The following is a 25251-nucleotide window of genomic DNA, read 5'->3' as shown; positions in this document are numbered from 1 at the left end:
AGTTTTTCTAAAGGGAGGCCACCTGACTACAAGTACGGATGGATTCTTTAAAATCTTTTGGCACTTTGCTTATGTTCTGCCTTTGAATGTCATGACATCAAAATACTAGCTTTAAAACCCCCAAATAGTTTTTAGGAAGACTGCTCCCATACCACCAACCCTCTCCTCTTTGCAGTTTAAGGCCAGTCACCCCCAGAAAGCTCTTCCTGATCAGTGACACCTCTTCTTCACTCTGACATGAGATCCTCTGCCCCTTAGAGTAATGGTGATGCTTTTTGGGCGCTCTGGGTGACCTCATTTGTCTACCTTGGCTTTCCTATTGAACTGCTATTTACTATCTGGAAAGACAGAAAAGGGATCCAAGAAAATTGTGATGTCAGAAGGCATACCCTTTGACTTGGAGTTATAATTGAACATTTTTCAGCAAAAGGTCAAACCATGCCCTTTGATTTGTATATGTGTGTGTTGTGTGCGTGCACGCATCTGAGTTTTTACTACCAGGAAAGACTTGTAAGTAAAGCTATTTATTTTTCTTACTGTTACAGAAAGTAGGAGGAAGGCATATACTTAAAAAAAAAAACATACATTCCCCTGCCCCCCAATCAAAAAGAGCTGTTATTTTCATTTCTTCCACTGAGATATTTGGCTGGACTCTTTTTTAAATGATAAAAATTGACTCGAGGACTGAGTACCAATCTGGGTAATCTGTCATAGGCAAAACAATGAACTCCCAACTAAGGCTGAGTTAGTAACAACTAAAAAACTGACGCTACTCAGATATTTTCCTCAGCCCCAGAGAGGTAAGATAACTCTTCAAACCCTCATCTCATCTTCCTTCTTCTCTCCTACTCTTACCCCTCTGCCACCTTCCATCTTTCTTCAGAAAGCAGAGCACACAGTGAAAATCAAGGGTGACAGACTTACCTGTAATATGATAGCTCACTTGTCGATTGATGTCAGAAGAGTCTCTGTCCCATGTGCTGAGGACAGCTACCACCTCGCCCGGAGGGTCGCTCTCCTTCACGTTCCCTCGGTACACCTCGTGGGCAAAGACCGGAGCGTTGTCATTTATATCCGTCACCCTGACAGAGACCAGGGCTGTGGAAGAAAGAGAGAAGGCCTCCCCGAGGTCGGAGGCCACCACGGAGAAAGTGAACGTGGGGTCTGTCTCGTGATCCAGGTCTCTCAAGGTACTGATCCAGCCTGTGTTGCTGTCAATGTTGAACGCTTGCATCACCTTTTCAGGTTGGGAATCTGAGTGGAGGGAGTAGGTGACCTGCCCATTGGCTCCCCAGTCCATATCGATGGCCCTCACCTGCGTGAGTTTGGTGCCCACAGGCATCCCTTCCATGATGATCGTCTCATAGCTTGAAGTTTCAAAGACTGGCTTGTTGTCATTCATATCCAGTACCTTGATGTCTACATCCACCGTGAACACAAGGTCTACCTTGTCCAGGGGTATAGTGGCTGCTACTTTGAAGTGGAAAGCTGGGCTGATCTCATGGTCAAGACGTTTGTCCAGCTTGATGGTGCCTGTGTCCTGTTCTATGATGAAGACAGCTCCTTTGTTATTTTCCAGCCGCTCCCCATTAACTGTGCTGAACTTGACTTTCTGATTGGGCAAAATCCTCAGGGTGTCCACCGTGCTCCCAATGGCTGTATCTTCTGAAATGGTGAAGGAATACTGAGACTGGGTGAAGGACGGCAAAAATGTTTCAGGGGGTAAAACGTGGATGTAGACGGGGATGAGGGAGTGCTTCACCGGAATGCCCCCATCCACTGCTTTGACAAAGAAGGACAGCACTGTGTTTTTCAGCTGGTTAAAATGGCCTTTTGTGACCATCCAGCCATTGTCAGGATCGATTTCCAGGAGGTCAGCCACCGAGACCGAGGCCTCGCTATAAAGGGAATAAGTAATCCTTGCATTCGCTCCATCGTCTGGATCCATGGCTTGAACCTGAGTGACCAGGTGACCCCGTCCGACATCTGCCCTGACGCTGGCTCTGTATTCCACCGTCGTGAACTGGGGGGCATTGTCATTTTCATCCACCACAATCACCCTCACGGTGCAGAAAGTTGTTCTCCCTCCGCCATCAAGGGCCCTCAGAAAAATACTGATGTCTCCTTCCAGAGGGTTTTCCCGGTCGAGCCTTTCTGTTGTGATGACCTGTCCATTGCCATCTATGAGGAATCGATCCTTAGCAAAGTCATTGATGATGGCGTAGCTGACCTGCCCATATGTCCCTGGATCCCCATCCGTGGCTCGAACGTGAATCACCTTTGTCCCAGCGGCCGTGTTCTCTCTCACCTCAGCTACGTAGGTGCTTTGAGAAAAGGCAGGGCTGTACAGGTTGGCCCCGAGGACCCTGATATGCACCTGGGCAGTGCTAGTGAACAGCCCATCAGAGACGGACACATTGAGACTGTACAGAGGCTCCATCCGCTGCTTCCGGTGGTTGGAGAGCGTGATGACGCCACTCTTGCTGTCCATCAGGAAGCTCGTCCGGTCGTTCCCAGATAAAATGCTGTATTCCAACCTGTCAAAATCAGAGCTGTCTGCATCGGAGGCTTGCACACAAGTTACAAAATGGCCCCGGGGGGCTAATTCACTCACATATGACTCATAAATGAGCTGATTAAAGACCGGAGGGTTGTCATTCACGTCCGAGATGTAGATATGAACCAGGACCTCGCTGCTCAGTGATGGGAAGCCATTGTCTGTGGCTCTGACTTTCAAAGTGCAGTGCTGCACTAACTCATGGTCCAGCATCCGCGCTGTCAGGATTAAGCCGCTTGCGCTGTCTATGTGAAAATAATCTGTGCTGTTGTAAGTATCCTGGACAATCTGATAATGGACCATTTTATTGTTTTCTGAGTCTGCATCCGTAGAGACAACTTGTAAAACAGGTGTCCCAATGAGAGAAGCTTCTGATAACGTTGTATTGTACGTGGGTTGATCAAAAATAGGGGGGTTGTCGTTGACATCATTAAGGAGCAAGTCAACGGTGACTTCAGCCCTGGCCCCAGTAAGGGCATCACTGGCTCTTACTGTCAACTTGTAAACAGATGTAATTTCATAATCCAAAGGGCTAACGACTTTCAGGACCCCAGTGTCAAAGTCGATGTTAAATTGTTTATAAAGGTCCCCATCAATAATGATGTATATGATGCCTTGGCCTTCCGGGCTGGTGGCGTTGATGCTTAGAATGGGGGTGTTGACGCTGATGTCTTCGTTGATGGATGCTGTATAAAAAGGCTTATCAAACACAGGCATTGCTTTGTTGACAATAGTGATGGGAAGTTCCACGGATGTGGACAAAGAGGGTTTTCCACCATCTCTGGCTAGGATGGTGACTCCATACTCAATGTTGGACAAGTCAGAGTTGAAAGCTTCTTTTAAAACAACTTTCCCTGAATGAGGGTTAATTTCAAAGTGGCCATAGTCATCCTGTAAGAGGTAGGTCACTTCTCCATTTGCACCTTTGTCTTTGTCAATGGCTGTCACTCGGTAAATCAGGGTGCCAGGCTCAGCGTCAACTTGCACAGCAGCATAGTAAGGGAGGCCCACAAAGACTGGAGAATTGTCATTTATGTCTTCGATGTTGACCCTGACCACCACCCTTGCCACCCGTAGGTGGTCTAGCTCTCGGCTGGCTTCCACAACCAGCTCATATAACTCTTGTTCTTCACGGTCAAAGGGGACTCCGGTGGTCTGAATGACCCCTGAGGTAGATTTTATCTTGAACTTATTTCCTGGGTTTAAGATGCTGTACTTTAAGGGCTCATTAAGGCGATTTCCCACTGCATTGACAATAGCAACTTTGGTTATGTTCGTGTTGTTCTCTGAGATGGAGGTGGAGTAAAAGCTTTGTGTAAAGTGGAGGCCGCTGTCCATGGCTTCTTTAACCAAGATGGTGACCATGGAAGTACTGTAGAACTTTCCATCAGACACCTTAACTATCAGCATGTAGTGATCTTTGGAGAGGTTGTTGTTTTTAATAGTGAGCACTCCACTATTTGAGTCAATTAAAAAATGATCCAAGCTACCTTCCATTAGGCTGTACGTCAGTTCCGGGGGCACCTCGGAGTCAGGATCCGTGGCACTAACTTTCAGAACCTCCACTCCAACATAGGTAGGTAGAAGTAAGACAGTCTCAAACACGGCCTGAGTGAACACAGGTGGGTTGTCATTCACATCTGTCACTTCTATGTTGACTTCAACGGGACTCTCTGCCGTCAGCTGGGGGCTACCACTGTCTCTCACGTGCACATGAAAATGGAAATGGGCGATGGTTTCATGGTCCAGGTTCGCGATTGTTCTGATCGCACCTGTGCTGGAGTCCACTGTGAAGAACTTCTTGGCCGTGGACTCAACAATCTGATACACAAGCAGAGCATTCCGATTGCTGTCGGCGTCGGTGGCTCGAATCACCAGCGGGCTGTTGTGCAAGCTCCTGACGACGCTGTTGATGGGGGCTGCCTCGCTTAGGCTACCCGAATACTGAGAAAAGAGAAAAACTGGTGCATTATCATTTTCATCAACAACCTGAATATTGACTGTGATGTTGGAAGCCATTCCTGCCATGTTCGTGGCCTGGACAATGAGTTGATAAGAGGAGGTATGCTCGTAATCCAGTGCCTTGCGTGTGGTGATGACTCCAGAATAGGGATTTATGGTGAAAACCCCATCAACGTTTCCATCTTTGACTTCGTAAATGAGGGTGGATTGACTGATGGCAGAGATTAGAATGACTGATGTTCCAATATCAACATTTTCATTTACTTCTGCTTGGTAGTCTTTGTGAGTGAACTTGGGGTGAGAATTATCAGACATGGTGACAGAAATTCGCACAATCGCGGTGGCAGACATCGGCGGGGAACCCTGATCCGTGACTTTGACTGACAGGACAAACTGACCCATTGTTGTCATGTCTGGCTCTTTAGAAACACTGATGATGCCCAGGACTGGTTCTATCTTAAATGTGTTCCCAGTGTTCCCTACAACAGAAAAATCAACAGGGAAATGAGTTCAAGTGGGTCATTTTCTGAAGATTAACTCTTCATCTTAAGGCTACTTTACACAACATGGCAAACAGCAATTATTCATTTTCACTCCTCCTCATTCTGAAATAAAACGAGAGACTTCCCTTTTAGGGGTATTCAAAAGCAACTGAAATGAGTTTTCCAGTAAATTGTGAATTTCAGATCAGTATCTTCTTAATTCAGGTTAACAAGAACAACAACACAGCTCTGTGTACATTCAAACTGGGAAATAGGAGAGTTTATAGGAAAGACTTGCCTGCTTAGGATTTTCTTATTTCCAGACTGGGCTGGCACATGCCAATGACACTGATAAAAAGGCATTTACCCTGAAACCAGTGCCATAATTCTGTGTTCTACATTATAAGAAAGAGGGTTGTAGGGATTTCCCTCGTGGTGCAATGGTTAAGAATCCGCCTGTCAATGCAGGGGATACAGGTTCAATCCCTGGTCCGGGAAGATCCCACATACTGCAGAGCAACTAAGCCCATGCGCCACAACTACTGAGCCTGTGCTCTAGAGACTGCAAGCCACAACTACTGAGCCCACGTGCCACAATTACTGAAGCCGATGCACTTAGAGCCCATGCTCTGCAACAAGAGAAGCCACTGCAGTGAGAAGCCCGCGCACCGCAACAAAGAGTAGCCCCCGCTCGCCACAACTAGACAAAGCCCACACGCAGCAATGAAGACCCAACGCAGCCAAAAATAAATAAATAAATTTAAAAAAATTTAAAAAGGAAGAGGGTTGTAGGAATCGCTTCAGAACATTATCATATAGTCATTCGGTTTAAGACTCTCCCAAAGGTAAGCTTTGCTATGTGGAGTTGGTATAGTTTCACATATATCATCAAAACCAACTTCATCCCAAACACTGGTTGGTGAGGGGGGTTTGCTCAGGTATGGAGAATTCTTCTCAAGTCACCATTTGCTTTGTAAGCTGTGAGAATTTTTTCTGACTCTCCTTCTATTCTTCACTTCCCTACACCCCAACACACACAGCATATGCACACACAGACATAAAAGTAGACACAAAATGTATAATGGTTCCACCTGTAACCATTCTAGTTGCTCAATATTTGAGACGTTTCTGATGAAATAAAGTGTTAAAAATCTGAAGCAGCACAGAAACCAAGAACTTGAGCATAATCCTTATGAAACGAAGAAACTGGCACCCCACTTTGACAAACCTGAAATGGGAAGGGCTGTGAACCATGACACTGTGGAAAAGAGGAGGAGAGAATGGGGAACACAAAACTTGAAGAATGTAAAGAATGTGTCTCACAGGTAGTGAACAGTGGGAAGCAGCATCCTTCACCATGTTACGTTTTGCTTCTCTCATGAGGCTTTCCCATGCTTCTCAAAGAACACATGCTTGTGCGTCTAGATTTTTTTTACATCACAAGTTAAAAGTTTGGTTATTCAATTATATCTGAATTTTTCTCTCTTTTTGAAGTGCTATAGTATGGCAACAAACAGACTTTAAATGTCTTATCATTAAGATAGGCTCCAGGATTGAGAGCGCAGTTAAATAATGTGTTTGAAATATACAACACATACAGCTATTCGCACACTTCTTACTACATACTTATTACTTAAACTTTTCCATGTCTGAAAACAAAACTGTCATGTTCGTATAAAATCTATTTCTATAAGATGCTTGTTTATTTCTCAAGAGGGAGCAAGTCCAACAAAGAGATAAAGAATTTGATTCTAGACCCCAAATATGAATATTAAACAAAATTATCTTTGACGTCAGCATGAGTTTTTACTTTGCCACCTGAACATGACCATTTTGTGGTGACAACAAGAAGGTCAATGAACTCATGAACAAACTTGCAAATTTTCAGTAAATAGCACCGTGGAATTACGTGTGATTCCAATATTCGATTCATAGACCCTCACAAGGAGGCAGGAATCATTTCACGTTAGCATCTCAGGAGAGGAAAATATAGAGATACCTGAGTAATGGTCACCTTCCAGCAGTGGCAACACATGCAACCCTGAATGATGAATGCCACATCCTCACTATGGTGTCCTATGTGGAGTTTCAAGGTGAGTCCTTTCTTACTCCAGGCTCGTACATACACAGCAAGATATATATGGCAGGGATGAAGGAAGGCCAGCTTCCGACCTTGAGTAGAGCTTCCCCATCCTGCTGTTCCATGGCTGCTGACCTGCTTGTTACCCCCTTCCAGGATGCTGTGCTCATATGTCAGGTCCAAATGGGCTCTTTGCCTCTTTCCCTCTCCAGTGCACTCTCCCATTTTCTTAGAATCCACTTCCTGCTTATTCTCTTCTTCTGTACTTAAATCTTTGGAAGCTAATCTCTGCTTGCTTTCTTGGAATCTATGACTTCTTATAGACTCTTGGCAACTGGGCAAAAGCTGTGCTGACCTTGCTTATCATTATTAATCTGGTATACAGCACAGTGCCTGGCACAAATAAAAGGTGCTCAATAAATATTTGTTGAATGATTGAGAGAGGTAGATCAAAAAAGATGTTTAAGTCTCTAACTGTATATATCTTGGGGTCCAATATGCCCCCATCCTAACTCAACACTTTCTTAGTCCTGGTCTCTCCTGTACTGCCCTGTCTCTGAGCCACCCATGAACCACTGTTGGCACCAAATGTCAAACCTGAACTAAATATAAGACTCAAAGTTCTGCACTTGAATTCCACCTCAGTCTTTCAGGCCAAAATGAAAAGGTTCAGTAGTTGCTTTAGGCCAGACAGGGGATAGGAAATGTATGGCCCACCAGTAAACAGAGTAAAATCTTGCTTCTCTGAGGTTTTTGAGAGCACGCAAATAAAACATATACTTTACACCAACCTCTTGTTATTTGATTCAAAGTCCTGAACTATCTGGGATCTGCTTGTATCCTACCATGATCCGTGAAGAAACTTGACTTAACTAAAACCAGTCCAGGTCAAGTGTAGGTCTGTCTGTCCTGTAATTCTCATTAGCTTTTTACCCATCCAATCAAAGGATACTTTTTGAGATACCAAGCATTCCTGTGGGTTTTCTGGAAACTCGACTTTTCTATATAAAAGATGTTTTAAGGAAATAACTTTTCTCTCTAGTTTTAGCCAACTGTTGAAGAAATGACTGAGTCCTTTCTCTATGTTCAGCACCCGGCTATAGTCTGTGGAAGCGGAAAGATAAGCGAGGCAGAATTTTCAGCTTTATGGTAAATTACTCTTAAATTACTCTGAGAACCTCCAAATTGGTTTCAAAATGTCTGGCTATCTGAGAGGAGTATATGTAGTAGCCTTCATGACAAATATAAAAAGCAAGTACGCACGCAGACAAATGCTTAGAAGATGTTAAGAAAAGTAGAAATAAAACCCTATATCAAAATGATTACAATGTCATGAAACAATGTATATGCATGAGTGAATTACGAGAAAAGGAAAAATACATAAGATTAGGGGAAAACTATAGAACGGACATAAAGAGTTCTTGGGTTAGGTGACATTTCCTGCGGCAATATTTAAATATATGTATTTTAAAGTTTCCCTATATTATTTGTGAAGCTAAAAGAACAAGGACTGTGTAATGAAAGAATTAAAATATCCTCTGACAAACAAGAGATGAAAAATAGCGTTTATAAAAAGAGTACTGTCAGGCTTTAGGCTAAAAGGAAATTCCATGGAAATCTGGAAAAGAAAGGGGTGAATTCTCTTGGGGTACCTGGCTGTTCTGAACCAACATCTTTTCTTCTTTTTTGGTATAGAGTTTAGCACAGACTCATGTAAAATGTAGGTGCCTAATAAAGGAAATAGATTTAGATTGTCATTAAATACAGGGGCTATTTTTAAAGAAAGTCATTGGCTTTTTTTCTAATATTTTTTAGTCCAGAACTGTCACTCTAGCATTCATATTTTAATTCAACCACTCACAAAAATGCTCCATATTTACATCAAGGGAAAGAAGCCTTTCCAGTGCTGGCATGAAAGGAAACAGCATTTGGCATCATGCACGACAGACATAATGTTGCAGAATGTTTTGGGAATATGAGGCTTGAATATTCAAAAAAGACAGAACAGGGGAAGGGAAAATAGAGCAGATAAAGGATATTTGTAATTTTTAGGCTCACAGTCCTGTCTTTGCTTGGACATTCATCTCTTCTGTCATAAATGTTTTCTAACTGTCCAACTGCAAACCATCAGGAAACTACGGTCTTGCTTTCTAGATACTAAAATTGATTTTAAAAAGAAATCTCAAATTTAACAACACGAGAATCTGCATTTATTTATCTGTCAGGTTAAGCAAGCAGTTCAGTACCTACCAACTACTCTGCTACTCAGATCACCTCCAATGAAGTGAGTTTGTGCTAAACCTAACCCTAACCCTAGGAATTTCTGAAGCCCACAGCCCACAGCTCACCTACTGACAAGTAAGCATTGACCTTTAAGATTCAATTCACCGAACTCTCTGGCAGCCCTCAAATGACGGGAGGCTTTGGTTATTTTAGTCTGAGGCCAAGGCTTGTTGACCCATCAGTAAAAGCCACCGAGTTTATTACACATTCTTTTCTCTTCTCCATTCCAGAAAAATCTGAGATTGAACACAGTGAAAGGAACACAGTGAGATTGAACACAGTGAAAGGAAACTCCTTCTTCGCTGTCAATGATGGAAAACATCTTACTGAAATGCCAAGAACCTGATACACCATCGTTGTGCAAATAGGGCAGTTGCTTGGCCAAAAAATTCATCTGGAGACATTCCAGTGGTAACTATGTGAATTTTACATGGTGATAAATACTACTGAGGGTCCAATGCCATGCATGACACTGCAATCTGCACCAGCTCTCACCTGCTTCTATGGTATATATGAGTTCTGCATTTTCCCCTTTGTCTTTGTCCAGAGCCGTCACTTGCAGTACAGCTGATCCCAGAGCAGCCGATTCGAACACAGATGCTTCATACAGCGGGTTGGTAAAATAGGGGCTGTGATCATTAGCATCTTCCACGTTCACAATGACTCGGGCCAAGTTTCTTCGATAAGGAAACTCCTGATCTCTGACCTTTAGGCAAAATATAAGAAGCAGTAGGACTAAAATCTTTAAGTTGCAAAGAATTCACCTGGCTGTGCCTAAAGTGAAATCAAAATGAAATAATGCACAAAAACCGCTTGACCCAGTCCCAGACCCAGAGAAGGTATTCAGTAAGCAGTGCTATTATAGAGTGAGGACGCTGATTGTGAACACAGTGAGAGCTGGGGCCACGCTGTCTTTATTGCTCAGCATTACGCCTGGCCTCTGGTCTGTGTTCAGTCTGTGCTTGTAGAACTGATGTCAGGATATCGCAAACACAGCACTTTCCTCTGCCCCCCCTCACCCTCCACCCCCCGGAATTTGTGTATACAGTTGCTAATGGAATGGTGGATAGAGGCCCTTGTAAAGGGGAAACTAAAATGTGGAATGTAGCCACTGTCATTCATTCATTCATTCAACAAACCTTTATTATCATCTATTATCTACCAAGTCCTGGGATTGACTCTTGTGGTTCAGCAGTGGATGAGCTACAGTTCCTGACCTCAAGAACCTTATAGTTGACTGGGGAATCCAAACAAATAAGTAGAAAGATACAAGGCCCAGAGGTAAGTACCAGAATATGAGTAATTAGTAAGGATGTTAGCCTAGCTTGGAAAAGGTAACAAAACGAAGTAGAAGTAGTAAAGTGCTGGGGGGCGGGGTGCGTGGCATATATTTCAGGCAAGAAGAACCAACATAAATAAAGTCCCAGAACTAAGAGAGAACGCTGACCACTGGGAAGATGAACCAAATCTTAATTTTTGAAATGTGAGACCCCAGCACTGTGAAATCACCAAAGAACTTTGCCTGATTGCTTTAAAGTTTTCCCTGGTTTGCATACGGCAGAAGCTTGCAACTAATCAATTCTTTAACTCTAACACATGATTTTGCTATCATTGTATGTAGCATTAATCCAATGTGTGCTTTTTGCTTGTTCAATTTTAGATCGCCTAACTTCAGAGAGATTTGAAGAAATTAGAAAATATACCAAGAAAAGCTATCAAAGGGAAAGGGTTTTTCGGAAATACTAACCTAAAAGGAATTGAGCAAAATGACTATAAGGGCTTAGCTTGGAGAAAGGCAGCATAAAGGAGTTGTTTGCTCTAAATATTCAATTACATAAACGATAAATGATACAGGGTAAGTGCACTGAATTCTAAGTTTGTTAAGGAAAGAATGAACAGAAATGGCTTGAAGAAATCGTGAGAATAGAGTTAGTCACTGGAAGTAGAGTTCTGCTCCTGAAGAGATATATGCAAAAGCTAGCCGGTGAGTGTGATGAGTTTCCCTGTCTGTAGACCAGCCTGCCCCACCCAAGGACCAAACTTGACTCTGTACTTTGGGATTATTGAAATCTAGGTCTGTTCCAATCGAATGTCCAAAGGTGCAGGGACTTTGTCTCTTTTATATCCTCGGTGCCTAGAACAGAATTTAGTATACAGTAGGTGCTTGAGAAATATCTGTTGAATGAATGAATGAATGCCCAGAGGGATGGATCTGATGAACCCTGAGTCCCTCTTCCGTTCCCTGGAGTCTCATCTGGAAACCATAGCCAAAGGCATGGAACTCTAGTTTCTTCTTGCCCAGAGACTTGGAAAGGAAGAGTAGTACTTAGTGGAACAGTACTTCAGCTGCTTGGGAATTGGTAGCATCTTAGTGTATTTTAAAGCCAATCAGTACAAAGATTACATCTCTGCCATCCTACCTGGTCTTAAGGAACTCAGGGGGGCCCTGTTAGGCAGTGGCTGTACAATTGTCCATAGGGTTCTTGGATAGTTAAAGGGACAGGTTTTAGGTCATAAACAAGGGTGTTTATTACTAATCTTTACTTCCCAATTATGTAAACTAGCCAAACTTTGTTTTAAAATGAAAGCATCTTCTACATAATTTGGAGACCCCATGAACACAAATTCAACATTCTCTGTAGGCTTTGGTGAGTTTTGAGATCTCTTTTGTGGGCCAGTATTTACCACTAGGTCCAATGCCAGTGCAATAAGTAATCAATCAGTTCTCTGAATGCTTCCAAGGACTGAGCATTATACAGGTTGATAAATGATTACCCTTGTAATTAACTTCTCAAGGAACTTCTTTTAAACTTTTCCACAAAATCTTCTGGATGTGAACCAGTACAGAAACACGGCCTGTTCCTTCCTGCTCAAATCAGGCTGTCAGCAGCCTTTACTGAGCGGCCACTGTCTGTAGAGCTCATCTAATATTTCAGTTTGGCAAACATATGGAGTCACTATCTAACAACAGTAATGCCTCACTGAACTAAAAAGGCAAGAATGAATGCAACCCTGTGGTTGAAAAGACCAAATTTACTACTACTTACAAAATTCAAGGGCCCTGTACATCTGAAGGCTAAGGCATGTGCCTTGGATGGTCAGTGATTCTGCTAGGAGAGCATATTAAGCAGTTTGGTCCTACCATTATGTTGAGTATGTGCTTGTCCTGGGCTTCGTGGTCCAGCCTCTCGGCTGTGTAGAGCACGCCAGTGCTGGGGTCAATCCGGAACTTCCTCATGCTGACAGAATCTATGCTGCTGTGGACAGTATAACTTAGCTTGTGCTTCTCATCTCTGTCTGTGGCTTCAATCTGCAATATCTCGGTATCTGGAAGCACATCCTCGGAAATTGTCACATCGTAATTTGGCTGAGAGAATTCTGGGCCATTATCATTATTATCCAGCACTTTGATAAATACCTATAGTTAAAAGGAGACAAGAGTGATGACTAATGCCAATTTACTCATTGCTAGTAAAAGAGGTTCCCTCCTTCTCTCCTCCCTCTATGTTCCTGGATCCCAGCTTCTAGCAACTACTTTAATATGTAGGAAGATTCTTATGAAAGCACTCTGTAATTAGAGGTTGACGATAAACCCGTAGTTCACATTAGCAGGAACATAAACTATGAGGATCAATATTCTCACGATTAAGTGAACAGATGAGACAGCCTCTGGGATGGGGGGGTAATTCTAGGAGATTATTTGAGGCACAATGTAAGAGATCACAAGGTGACCTTAGTTTGTTAAGTTCCTATTATCTTACATTCTTGTTATGTGCTTCTTATAGTAGACCTAATGTGGAGGCAGTGACAAGATAAGTAACAAAGAGGCAGAGGAAAGGGAGGTGTGAATACAGAGGTGGCTCTCCTTCAGATGGGAGGTGTCTAGCAAAGAACATGGTACTAATGATAGTTAAAATATGAAGTTCCCAAGTTGTTTCAAAATTTTTCAAGCAGATTTTATAAAAGTAATAGCTTAATTAACCCTGAATATTCATCACTCAGCTTTGATAATGATCAATTCATGGCTAACCTTGTTTCATCTTTATGCCCATTCATCTCCACCTGCTCCCTCATATTATTTTGAAGCAAGTCCCAGACATCATATAATTTCAGTGTACATCTCTAAAAGATAGGGACTCAAAATAAACACACACATACACACAATACCACTACTGCATCTAAACAGAGAAAACAGGAATTCCTTAATGTCTTTAAATATTCAGTTGGTGTTCATACTTCTGTAATTGTTTTGTAATGAGTTATATATGTTTGCGTACATGTGCATATATATTTTCAGTTTCTTTTAAGCAGGATATGAAAATAAGGCACAGACATTGCATTTGATTGACATTTCCTTTAATTATCTTTTAATTTGTAGGTTCTCCCTCTATCTTCATCGATTTCCTTGCAATTTTTATGTTGTTATTGTTGGCAATCAAAAAATTGAGCCCTTGCCTCTTTAGTTCCCACAGTCTGAATTTTGCTTATTGTATCCCCATGGTTTTGTTCTACATGTTCCTCTGTCCCGTGTATTTCTTATAACTTGGTAGTTTTATGTAGGAGACAATAAAATTCACATTCAATTTCCTTCTTTTTTTCTTGACAAAAATCTTTTATGGGTGATATATTTTCATCTGGAGAAACATAATGTCTAGTTCTCTATCTTGTTCCATGATATTAGCAGCCATTGATGATCATGATATAGATAATATTAATTCATTAAAAATACAAAACAGTAGTGTTTTAATTCTATGATTTCTTCCCCACTTATTAGCTAGAATAGTTCTAAAAAGAAAGTTTTCTTCAATTATTCGGTTACTCTGAAGTACACTTCATGTTGAAAAGGAAGGAGAATTCTTTTCCTTGATCATTTCAAAATAATGAGTTGGTTCTTCAGCTCCTCCCAAAGTGATCAATAAGGTATTTTTTTTCAAGCATCATTATGAGCTCATGAATTTAATCACATCTGATGTATTTCTGTCTACTGCAGTTACTATATTTATTGATGCACAAATGGTCCTTCCTTGGCCATGGGGAGCCTCTTCAAGTTGGCTTCTGCAATGTTCTGACACAACCCAAGTAGTCTTTGATAGCTTCCTTGCTTTCCAATAATTGCTGCTGGTAATTTTTTCAGGGTCATCTTGTACATATTTTCTGCCCCAGTCTTGAATTATCCATTTCTCCAAGAAGTGTTGGTTTCTTTTTAGTTAGAAGTGGCATTTAGAGACCACAGTCTGGTGCTAGGAATGCTTATTGCTGCTAGCTTTGCTAGTTTTTCAGTGGACAGAGTCAGGAAAGTGTTTTGTTTTAAACAATAATTTCATGAGTTCATATTGATACTACCAATTCAAAATTAAGTTGTCAACAACCTTGTCTATCAGTGGCATGGCACCAGCCCTGGGACCCCCTGAATCATGTGGCCAGCTGCACTGGGATCCAGCCCCATCCACTGTGGGACAGCAGCCACTGCATGTGGCAGGGCCTGGCAGCCAATTGAGCTGAGAGCCTACCAGCACATCCAGAGTAGTTGACCTTGCCACAACAAAAGACTTCATGCAGCCCACATAGGAGGCACCACTAGAACATATAGCCCTGGTGACAAGAGGGTAGTGTGCAGCTGGGCTGCATAGGATGTCTCCTACACAAGGCTACTTCTCCAAGACCAGGAAACATAACTGAACTACCTAATACATAAAACAAACACAGAAAATAAGGTAAAATGAGGAGACAGAGTAATATGTCCTAAATGAAAGAACAAGACCAAACACCAGAAGAAGAACTAAGCATAGGGGAGATGAGCAATCTACTCCCATAGAATTTAAGAGGATGATCATAAAGATGCTTAACGAGCTTGGGGAAAGAATGGATGAGCAGAGTCATAAGTTTTAACAAAGAGTTAGAAAATATGAAGAAAAACCAAACAGAGCTGAGGAACATGAGAACTGAAGTAAAGAAATACTCTAGAAGAAGTCAACAGTAGATTAGATGATACAGAGTAAAGGATCAGTGAACTAGAAGACAGAGTAGTGGAAATCCCAAGCTAAACAGAAAACAACAAAAAAAAGAATTACAAAAAATGAGAATAATTTAAGAGACCTCTAGGCCAACATCAAGCACACTAACAAGCACACTAAAAGTCCCAGAAGGAGAATAGAGAGAGAAAGGGGCAGAGAGCATACTTGAAGATATACTAGCTGAAAATTTTCCTAACCTGGGAAAGGAAACAGACATCTAGGCCCAGGAAGTACAGAGTGTCCACGCCAAGACAAATAATAATAAAAATGTCAAAAATTAAAGATACTCATCCTTTTTTATCATTTTTATTTTTTATAATTTATTTTTAAAATATTTATTTATTTGGCTGCACGAGTCTTAGTTGCAGCATGTAGGATCTTTCATTGTGGTGCATGGGCTCCAGAGCGCTCGGGCTTAGTTGCCCTGTGGCATGTGGGATCTTAGATCCCTGACCAGGGATTCAACTCACATCCCCTGCAGTGGAAGGCAGATTCTTAACCACTGGACCACCAGGGAAGTCCCAAGAGAGATCCTTAAAAGCAGCGAGAGAAAAGCAACTAGTTATAAACAAGGGAACTCCCATAAGACTCTCAGCTGACTTTTCAGCAGAATATTTGCAGGCCAGAAGGAAATGGCATAATATATCCAAGTGCTGAAAGGGAAAAAAGCCTACATCCAAAAATAATCTATCTGGTAAGGATATCATTCAGAACTGAAGGAGAGATAAAGAGTTTTAAAGACAAGCAAAAGCTAAAGGAGTTCATCACGAGTAAAGCAACCTTACAGGAAACATTAAAGGGATTTCTCTAGGTGGAAAAGAAAAGGCCACAAATAGAAATTTAAAAAATTATGATGGGAAAAATCTCACTGGTAAAGGCAAAATATAGTAAAGGTAGTGGACTAAGCACTTATAAAGCTAGTAGGAAGGTGAAAAGACAAAAGCAGTAAAATCATCTTTATCTATAATAAGTAGATAAGGAATACACAGAATAAAAAGATGTAAAATATGTTGTCAAAAACATAAGATGTGGTGCAAAAGGAGTAAAAATGTGGGGCTGTTAGAATGCATTTAAACTTAAGAAATCATCAACTTAAAATAGATACCCATACATATTAGATGTTATATATGAATCTCATGGTAACCACAAATCAAAAACCTTTAATAGACACAAAAAAATAAAGAGAAAAGAATCCAAATGAACACTAAAGATAGTCATCAAATCACAAGGGAAGATTGCAAGAGAATAAAAGGAACGAAGGAGAATTACAAAAATAATCAGAAAACAATTAACAAAATGGCAATAAGTACATATCCATCAATAATTACTTTAAAAGGAAATGGACTAAATGTTCCAACAAAAGACATAGAGTGACTGAATGGATAAAAAAGAAAACAAGACCTACATATATGCTGCCTACAAGAGACTCATTTCAGATCCAGAGACATGTACAGACTGAAAGTGAGAGAATGGGAAAAGGTACTCCATGCAAATGGAAATCAAAAGAAAGCTGGAGTAGCAATACTTAGACAAAATAGACTTTAAAACAAAGACTGTAACAAGGGACAAAGAAGGGTATTACATAATGTTAAAGGGATCAATCCAACAAGAAGATATAACAATTGTAAATATATATTTACTCAACATAGGCACACATAAATACATATAGCAAATATTAACAACATAAAGGGAGAAAATAACAGTAATACAATAATTGTAGGGAACTTTAACACTCCACTTATGCCAATGGACAGATCATCTAGACAGAAAATCAATATGGAAACATTGGCCTTAAATGACACATTAACCACATGGACTTAATTGATTGATATATATATATATATGTGTATATATATATATATAATATATAGAACATTACATTCAAAAGCAGCAGAACACACATTCTTTTCAGACACACATGGAACATTCTCCAGCAGAGATCATGTGCTAGGCCACAAAACAAATCTCAACAACTTTAAGAATATTGAAATCATATCAAGCATCTTTTCCAACCACCACATTATGAGACTAGAAATCAACCTCAAGAAAAAAACTGCAAAAAACACAGATGTAGAAGTTAAATAATATGCTACTAAACAACGAATGGGTCACTGAGGAAATCAAAGAAGAAATAAAAAAAATACCTGGAGACAAATGAAAATGGAAACACAATGACCCAAAATTTATGGGATGCAGCCAAAGCAATTCTAAGAGGGAAGTATAATGATGTAAGCCTACCTCAGGAAACAAGAAAAACCTTTAACCAGACTCATCAAAAAGAAAAGGGAGAGGGCCCAAATAGATAAAATTAAAAATGAAAGAGATGTTACAACTGATACCACAGAAATACAAAGGATCATAAGATATTACTATGACAAATTTTATGTCAATAAAATGGACAACCTAGAGGAAATAGGTAAATTCCTAGAAACTTATAATCTCCCAAGACTGTATCAGGAAGGTAGAAAATATGAACAGATCAATTACCAGTATTGAAACTGAATCAGTAATCAAAAAACTCCCAACAAACAAAAGTCCAGGACCAGATGGCATCACAGGTGAATTCTACAAAACGTTTCAAGAGTCAGTATCTATGCTTCTCAAAATATTCCAGAAAATTGAAAAGGAAGGAATGCTACTGAACTCATTCTACGAGGTCAGTGGAACCCTGATACCAAAACCAGACAAAGATACCTGCCAAAAAGAAAATTCGAGGCCAATATCACTGATGAACATAGATGCAAAAATCCTCAACAAAATATTAACAAACTGAATTCAACAATACATTAAAAGGATCATACACCATAATCAAGTAGGATTTATCCCAGGGATGGAAGGATGGATGGTTCAGTATCCACAAATCAGTCAATGTGATACACCATATTAACAAATTGAAGCATAGAAATCATATGATAATCTCAGAAGATGCAGAAAAGGCTCCTGACGAAATTCAACATCCATTTATGATTAAAACTCTCAACACAGTGGGTATAGAGGGAACACACCTCAACATAATAAAGCCCATATATGACAAACCCACAGCCCAACATCATACTTAATGGTGAAAAAACTGAAAGCATTTCCTCTAAGAAAGGAACAAGACAAGGATGCCCACTTTCACCATTTTCATGCAATTGGAAATTCTTTTACGTATTGGAAATCCTAGTCACAGAAATCAGACAAGAAATTTAAAAATTCAGATTGGAAAAGAAGAAGTACAACTGTCACTGTTTGCAGATGACATGATACTATATATAGAAAATGCTAACACCACCACCAAAAAACTATTGGAACTGATAAATAAATTCAGTAAAGTTGCAGGATACAAAATTAATATACAGAAATCTGCTGCATTTTTATACATTAATGATGAACTATCAGAAAGAGAAATTAAGAAAACAATCCAACTTACAGTTGTATCAAAAAGAATAAAATACCTAGGAATAAATCTAACCAAGGAGGTAAAAGACCTGTACTCAAAACTATAAGACACTGACTGATGAAAGAAACCGACAATGACACAAACAGATGGAAAGATATACCATCTTCTTAGATTGAAAGAATTAATATTGTTAAAATGACCATACTACCTAAGGCAATCTACAAATTCAATGCAATCCCTATCAAAAAAAATTGGCATTTTTCACAGAACTAGAACAAATAATTCTAAAATTTGTATGGAAATACAAAAGATCCCAATCTTGAGAAAGAAGAAAAAAGCTGGAGGTATCATGCTACCTGAACTATCCTACCAGGCTACATTAATCAATGAAATATGGTACTGGCACCAAAACAGAGACATAGATCAATGGAATAGACCAGATAGCCCAGAAATAAACCTATGCTTATATGGTCCATTAATCTATGACAAAGGAGGCAAGAATATACAATGGTGAAAAGCCAGCCTCTTCAGTAAATTGTGTTGGAAAACCTGGACAGTTATATGCAAAAGATCAAACTGAACTACTTTCTTACACCCTATGCAAAAATAACCCCAAATGGATTAAAGACTTAAATGTAAGAGCTGAAATCATAAAACTCTTAGAAGAAAACATAGGGATAACACTCTTTGATGTTGTGTTAGCAATATATTTTTTGAATATGTCTCTCCAGGCTACGGAAATAAAAGCCAACAAACCCAAAAACAAAACCAAATGGGACTACATCAAACTGAAAAACATTTGCACAGTGAAGGAAACTATCAACAAAACAAAAAGGCAACCTGCTGAATGGGAGAAGATATTTGCAAATGATATATCTGATAAGGGGTTAATATACAAAATATACAAAGAACTCATACAACTCAACATCAAAAACCCAACCTGAATAAAAAATGGGCAGAGGACCTGAATAGACATTTATCCAGAGAAGACATACAGATGTCCAATAGACACATGAAAAGATGCTCAACATCACTAATCATCAGGGAAATGCAAATAAAAACCACAATGAGATATCACTTCACACCTGTCAGAATGGTCAAAAAGACCACAAATAACAAACGTTGATGAAGAGGCTGAGAAAAGGAAACCCTCATGCACTGTTAGTAGGAATGTAAATTGGTAGTGCTGTTATGGAAAACAGTATGGAGGTTCCTAAAAATTTTTAAATTGAACTATCACATGATCCAGAAATCCCACTTCTGGGTATTTTTCTGAAGAAAAAAAAGCACTAATTCGAAAAGACATATGTACCCTTATGTTCATGGCAGCATTATTTACTATAGCCAAGATATGGAAGCAACCTAAGTGTCCATCAATAGATGAATGGATAAAGAAGGTGGTGTGTGTGTGTGTGTGTGTGTGTGTGTGTGTGTGTGTGGTGTGTGTGTGTATACATACACACAGAAACACACACACAAACAATGGAATATTACTCAGCTATAAAAAAGAACGAAATCTTGCCATTTGCGACAATATGGATGGACAGAGTATTATGCTAAGTGAAAAATCTCAGAAAAGGACAAATACTCTATGATTTCATTTATATGTGGAATCTAAAAAACAAAGTAAACATAACAAAACAGAAACAGACTCATAGATACAGAGAACAAATTGGTGGTTTCCAGAAGGGAGAGGAGTGGGGAAAAAAGTGAAATAAGTTAAGGGGATTAAGAGGTACAACTTCCAGTTACAAAGTAAATAAGTCACAGGGATGTAATGTACAGCAAAGGGAATACAGTATAATTGATAATATTATAGTAACTTTTTATGGTGACAAATGGTAAGTAGACTTATCATGGTGATCATTTTGTAATGCATAAAAATATCGAGGCATTATGTTGCACACCTGAAACTAATACGATATTGTAAGTCAATTATACTTCAATAAAAAACAAAACAAAAGACAATATTAAGGTACCCATCAAGGTTTTTACTTAATTTCATTCTTTTTACCTATCTTCTTTCTCTCATGATGACATTTCTCATGCTCAATGACATCACCATAATTATTCACCTATCTGAATGTTCACATATCTGAAATACATGCCCAAGTCTCTGAATAACACCAACATTGTTATTATAATCACATTACAATTATGGTCATTCAAACTAATTTAATATTATTTTGTCTTTTTGTCCCTTGGATTTATCCCACTAGGCATATACAGTCAAATTAGTATATGTAAAGTCACTTAGAATAGTTCTTCCCTGTGCATACATGCTCCCAACTGGATACACATATATGTTCATCTGCTTCCATTTACTTTCAAATTTTAGACTTGCTTTTTTAACATTTAATTTTGTTTTATATTATATGTAAATTACCAATGTTAAATTTACAAAAAGTTATAGTCAAGCTTAGCTTCTGTATCTTTCTCTTTCATGTATTCCCTTCTTCTTCAGGTAACCTTTTTATCCATCTATTTTATTAATATTAACATACTGTATACACTCCCCTCAACAGGTTATTTCACTTAACATTATATCCGGGGTCCCCAACCCCTGGGCGGTGGACCAGTAGCAGTCCGTGGCCTGTTAGGAACCAGGGCTGCACAGTGGGAGGTGAGCGGCAGGCAAGCAAGCGAAGCTTCATCTATTGCTCCCCATTGCTTCCCATCACTCACATTTCCACATGAACCATTCCCCCTCCCCTCCTCGTGGAAAAAGTGTCTTCCATGAAACCGCTCCCTGGTGCCAAAAAGGTTGGGGACTGCTGCATTATATCAATAGTTCTCAACTGAGGATGACTTTGTCTCCTGGGGTCATTTCACAATGTCTGTAGACATTTTTGGTTGTCACAGCTCGGGGGAGGGATTTTCCTAGAACCTAGTGGATGGAAGGCAGGGGAGTTGCTAAACATCCTAAAATGCACAGGATAACCCCTGCAACAAAGAGCTATCTGACTCAAAAGGTCAATACTGTTGCTGCTTCATATCATGAAGACCATGCTACAGCAGTACAGAAATACTTCTCCATGGATAAATGTATCATAGTTAACTCAATCAGTCCTCTATTGACGTGCATTCCTATTTTTGCTCTTCGAATGACCGTGCAATGAAGAGCCTTGTGCTTGTGTTTTTTCACATTTTTGCTAACATATATTTCTGTCCCAATTGGGATCGCTGAAACAAAGAAGTGCTTATATGGTTTTGTGAGATACTTCCCATATTCCCCTACCTATAAGTTTGATTACTTTGCCTTTCTATAGCAGTATTTAAGAATGACTGTCTTCCCACAGCCTTGCCAACAGAGCATGCTGTAAAACTTTTGGGTTTTTGGCCAAGCTGATAGATGAGAAATGTCATCTGAATGTATTTTAAATTTTTCTTTCTCTTGTTATGAGTGAGGTTGAGCATCTTTTCATATGTTTAAGAACCATTTGCATTTCTTTTTCTGTTAAAACTATATAAGTTCATTCTTCTACGGGTTAGATGGTACTTTTTTCCCTTTATTTTGGGAGCATGAGGATACACATTGCAAATGTTTTCAATTTTGTCATTTATCTTTATTTTGTTTATGGTAATTTTTTTTGCCATGCAAAAGATTTTATTTTTATTTTCATGTAGTTGAATGCATCAGTCTTTTCCCTTATTGTTTCTGGATGTTAAGTCATAGTTTAGAGTATTTTCTACATTTCCAGATTTTGGTGATCATGCTTATTTTTTTTAAAAAAATTGAATTTAAATGCTTCTTTTTTCTTACATTTACATCTCTAATCCATTTGGAATTTTTCCTAGTATATTATGTGAGGAATGGGTCCCATTTTATTTTATTCCACATGGCTCTCTATTTATTTCAATGCTACTTTTTAGCAGACCATCACTTCCTTACCGATTTGAGAAGTCACTTTTACTGTATACTAACTCTACCTATGCAGATAGTATATTTCTGGCTTTTCTATTTTGTTCCATTGGTTTATCTATCTTTTCATGCAACAACATCAAAATGTTTTAATTACAGAGGCTTTATAGTATTTTTTTCCTTCCAGTTTTCTTGAGACATAATTGACATAAAGCACTGTGTAAGTTTAAGGTGTACAGCATAATGATTTGACTTACATACATCATGAAGTGATTATCATAATGAGTTTAGTCAACATCTATCATCTCATATAGATACAAAATTAAAGAAATGAAAAAACATTTTTCTTTGTGATGAGAACTCTTAGGACTTACTCTCTTAACAAATTTCACATATAACATACAGCAGTGTTAATTATATTTGTCATGTTGTACATTACATCCCTAGTACTTATTTATCTTATAACTGGAAGTTTGTACCTTTTTACTACCCTTCATCCAGTTCCCCCTCTCCCTCCCACCTGCCTTTGGTAACCATAAATCTGATCTCTTTTTCTATGAGTTTGTTTATTTGTTTGCTTTTGCAGTATAATTGACCCACAATACTATGTTAGTTCCTGGTGCACTAACTAATCACTAAATAGTGATTCCATATTTCCATTATATATATTTTAATTGTTTGGAAAAGCTAGGCCTTCTCTTTGTTCTCTTCAGGATTTTCATGGTTATTCTTGATTGTTGTTGTTGTTGTTTTTTTGTCTTTATTGAATTTGTTACAATATTGCTTATGTTTTATGTTTTGTTTTTTTGACCATGAGGCATGTGGGATCGTAGATTCCCAACCAGGGATCAAACCCGCACCCCCTGCATTGGAAGGTGAAGATTTAACCCCTGGACCTCCAGGGAAGTCCCGATTGTTGTTCTTCTAAATTAACTTTATAGTCAACTTCTATAGCACCTGACAAAATGATAGCATTTTAAACTGGGGTTATGTTAAAAGTACAGGATAATTAAGGAAGAACTAATTTCTTCATGATGGAGTCTTCCTAACCAAGAACATAGTTTGTCTTTTTTCATTTGTTCAAATCTACTATTTTGTTTTTCAGGAGTGTTTTAGTTTTCCTCAGATAGGTTTTGAACACTTTTAAAGTTTATATATGTGCTAACCTAAATAGGTTCTTTTTCATTACACTTTTTCACTGTTTTTTTTTTTTGGGGGGGGGGTGGGCTATATATGGAGGCCATTAATTTTTGTATGTTAAATTTATAAGCTGTTGCTTTACTAATTTTCCTATCATTTGAAGTAGTTTTTCCATTCCCTCCTTGGAGCTTTTCAGATATATAATTACACTACATGTAAATAGAGGTCAGTTTACCTTTTCCTTTATAATTCTTATAACACAAATTACTTTATCTTAGCTAATTGTATTGGCTAATACTTACAGCACAATGTTAAATAGTAGTGGAAACAGTGATATTCTTGTCTTATTCCTGACTAATAAGAAAGACTTTAGTGGTTCTCCATTAAATAATATGCAAGCATCTGGCTGCATTCTAGACAATTATTTACTCTTAGAAATAAATTTAGTCAGACCATGGTTGTTCTTATAAATAACTGTACTATCCATCACTTTGGTGGAGATGTGCTTTTTTGAGTGAGAGGAAAAGGGCCGTGCTACGACTTCTGTGCCAGGACGACTTGCCGTGGGAGTGAGCTTGACGCGGGGACAAGCTTTGCTTGTAGTTTATGGTAGAAAAAGTTTAGAGAAGTGTGCCTATAGCATTTTGGGTATTGTTTTATCTCCACTGTATTTGGAAAGCCATACTAGATTCTTTGAATGCCAATTCTTTCCTTTAAAAAGTTCCAGTTAACTTAGTCAAGATGCTAAAATATTTGTGTTCACAGAAGCAGTCATATTAATGGGATAAAAGAGCCTTTCCGGCCAGCAAGCCTGCCCTGACCTTCCTGAGGTTTCAAAGTTGATGTGCTCTTGAAAAGCTTGCCTCTTTCTGCTTGCTTTGTCCTGAGCCTAATCTACAGTCTGAACAAGTGTTTCTCTGTAAAAGACTTCCCTTTCCTCATTTGCTTTTTATTTCCCACAGTTGGGGCCATTTGTGAGCTCCTGAACTACCAAACAAAGCAAAGTAACTCTCAAAGATGTTGTGTTCAAAATGGTAATTGAAATGCCTAAAGAAGTACAATGGATTCAAAGCAGGAGGAAACCTGAGTGTGGGAAGCCTCTTCAGAGCTGGTTTCAGTGCTGCTCACCACAAACACTTTGGGTTTTGCAGGCTCGTCTAAGCTAAGTCTGGGTAGATGCCAAGTCCAGCCTTACAAAGGCTCATGGCATGAAGTGTCCATGGGGTGAGTTGGAGGCTAAGGCCTCTGTCTTTTATTAGAACCAATTAAATCCTGAATTACTGAAAATTCTGTCCTGCCTCTGTTTGCATTTCAAAACCATACTTAAAACATTCTACAGTTGTGATTTCAAGGATGATGCCTCTTGTATTCTCTCCAAGCCTGCAAGTTTTGTTTTTGAATGCCTAAGGAGAAAAATCGTGTGCTTGTTTTCCAGTTTATAAATCTGTACCATATTCATTTCTTAAACTGTATTATCTCTTGTTTCTCA

The 25251-nt window shown here is 39.3% G+C and overlaps 1 protein-coding gene across 8 annotated transcripts in view; it reads right to left on the bottom strand.

The window, feature by feature from the left end:
* The window catches only part of FAT3 (FAT atypical cadherin 3), a 697691-nt gene that overhangs the window by 96911 nt on the left and 575529 nt on the right, over positions 1-25251 (bottom strand). For 7 of the 8 annotated variants that reach the window (XM_079929094.1, XM_079929092.1, XM_079929096.1 and 4 more), the window contains exons 8-10: positions 12507-12782; positions 9860-10070; positions 925-4998 (exon numbers count right to left, since the gene is read on the bottom strand). In XM_079929094.1, the coding sequence (XP_079785220.1) occupies positions 925-4998; positions 9860-10070; positions 12507-12782 (4561 nt within the window). The remainder of the gene's footprint in view (positions 1-924; positions 4999-9859; positions 10071-12506; positions 12783-25251) is intronic. The other variant, XM_079929095.1, reaches the window with a different exon arrangement.

This window comes from Stenella coeruleoalba, assembly GCF_951394435.1.
Source record: "Stenella coeruleoalba genome assembly, chromosome: 8".
Lineage (NCBI taxonomy): Eukaryota > Metazoa > Chordata > Mammalia > Artiodactyla > Delphinidae > Stenella > Stenella coeruleoalba.
This window is presented reverse-complemented; position numbering and strand designations above follow the sequence as displayed.